Source organism: Mastomys coucha, unplaced genomic scaffold, assembly GCF_008632895.1.
Source record: "Mastomys coucha isolate ucsf_1 unplaced genomic scaffold, UCSF_Mcou_1 pScaffold23, whole genome shotgun sequence".
NCBI classification, from domain to species: domain Eukaryota; kingdom Metazoa; phylum Chordata; class Mammalia; order Rodentia; family Muridae; genus Mastomys; species Mastomys coucha.
The window spans coordinates 113,213,479-113,215,280 of record NW_022196906.1 but is presented as its reverse complement, the minus strand read 5'-3'; the positions used below and the strand labels follow the sequence as shown (position 1 = coordinate 113,215,280).

The following is a 1,802-nucleotide window of genomic DNA, read 5'->3' as shown; positions in this document are numbered from 1 at the left end:
GACACGGTGATGGTTTTCCTGTCACCCTTGTCGTCGAGGACAGTGGTGGTCACAGGCACAATCTCAGCGTGGAAGCATCCTCTGCTCTGGGCGCTCACTGCCCTGCCAGCACCGTGGACAGTAAAACATAGGCATGTTTGGGATCCCTTCCTGCCTGTTCCTAGTCTTGGTCAGCTCAGAAGAACATGGACTTCAGGGTTTGGAGTCTGGGGAAATACCTGGCCCTTGAGGAGCTCCGACGTAAGGAGTTCCTCAGGACCATGCCTTTTGGTAGGTACAGGATACCTGAGGACATTCAGAGCCTCTCCTCCACCTGCCCCATGGTGCTCACTAGGTCACCTCAAAGGGGAGGAGGAAGTTTGAAGATTGCTGGCCTTCCTTACAATCCTTCGAAGATTAAATTTGTGTATGTGTGACCATGCATATAGAGGTCAAGGTCAGCTTTGGGGAGGCCGTCCTCTCCTTTCGCCTTCTAGGGGGCAGCGTCTCATTTCTGATAGCTGGACAGCAAGCTTCTAGCCGCTTCTCTCATCTCTGCTAAGAACTCTGCTTGAGGAGGCCGTCTGGCCCAGACGCCTGCACTTCCAGCCTGGCCAGAGGTCTCAGGCTTTGGACGTCCCCGATGGCAGCTCAGCTTTGCCCGAGGCCGCCTCCCCAGACCTAGCCTATTCCACAATTTGGGAAGCCAGTGCATCGGCCCATCCCATCATGATGCTGGCCACTTCCAGATAGAGACATGAAGTCTGCCCCTTGGCAAAACTCTACCTGATCCACTCTCCAGCCCCACCCTCAGCCCATCCCCCCGCACTCACTTCTGCTGGGAGGCCAGCGCAAAGGCATCCTGCTTCTGCCGAGAAATGCCAAACCGCTCAGCCACATTCTCCGAGGTTATCCTAGTGCACACACGGGAAAGTAGAGGCTGTGGGTCTGCAGGCCTGAGGGCCAAGGCCCGGCTGAAGGGCTGTGCTTGCCCTTCTGGGCATCCATGTCAGAGACAGAGCTTCCAGTCCATGCCCTAAGGACTCCTGGCTCATCATAAATACTGAGCACCCATGTCCACAGATGCTCAGATTCACACCTCAAAGAGGGAAGCGCAGCCTGAACGTGGGCCTACAGAAGGAATTGTCCCCTGGGTGTGTCGTCTCTGCCCATGAGACGAGGGCAGGAGGATGCTGCGGACACTATCTGGCCCCAGTTTTTCCTGTGGCTTCCAGGCTACTCTTGGAAACACACAGGACGTAGAGAAAGACAGGTCAGGCTAGGGTTCTCATACGGTGAGCCTCCCAGAATCCCTTGCCCTTGGACACAATGAGGAGAGCTCACAGACATGGTTGTAGAGGTCAAGCAATGGAGAGGTGAAACAGACTTCCCACAAGGAACCTCACAGACCCGAGTCCTCCCCGCAAGTCCTAGAAGCCAAGCTCCCCGCGTCCACTACTGTTGGGGCCTCCCAAGGCTTTGGGGAAAGCTCCTACTGCCTTCCTTTAGACACAGCACCTCAGACAACGAAGTAATGAAGAATGAGGTACATTTGGAAATTTGTGGAGTCAGAGAAGGGCGTGTGTATGTGTGTGTGTGTGTGTGTGTGTTTGTGTGTCTGTGTGTGTGTCTATGTTTGGTGGGAGGGGGGCCTGAGGAAAGCGAAGTCGAGGGCAGCATCAATCTCATGCCCAGTTCCTATCGAGCACATGACAGCCAAAGGAAGAAGGCAAAGCTAAGAAAATATCCTCATGTCTGGTCAAGGACAGGCACGATGGTGAGCGGGCACACACACTGGTCAAGGACAGGCACGATGGTGAGCG

General features: G+C 55.0%; 1 protein-coding gene across 1 annotated transcript in view; it reads right to left on the bottom strand.

Moving 5' to 3' along the window:
• Window positions 1-2: 2 nt before the first annotated feature.
• LOC116073719 (3-ketoacyl-CoA thiolase B, peroxisomal) overlaps window positions 3-1,802 on the bottom strand; it is a gene marked incomplete at its 3' end in the record, with an annotated part of 8,480 nt that continues 6,680 nt past the window's right edge. The window contains exons 8-9 of the mRNA XM_031345742.1: window positions 813-893; window positions 3-102 (exon numbers count right to left, since the gene is read on the bottom strand). Coding sequence (XP_031201602.1) covers window positions 3-102; window positions 813-893 — 181 coding nt within the window. The remainder of the gene's footprint in view (window positions 103-812; window positions 894-1,802) is intronic.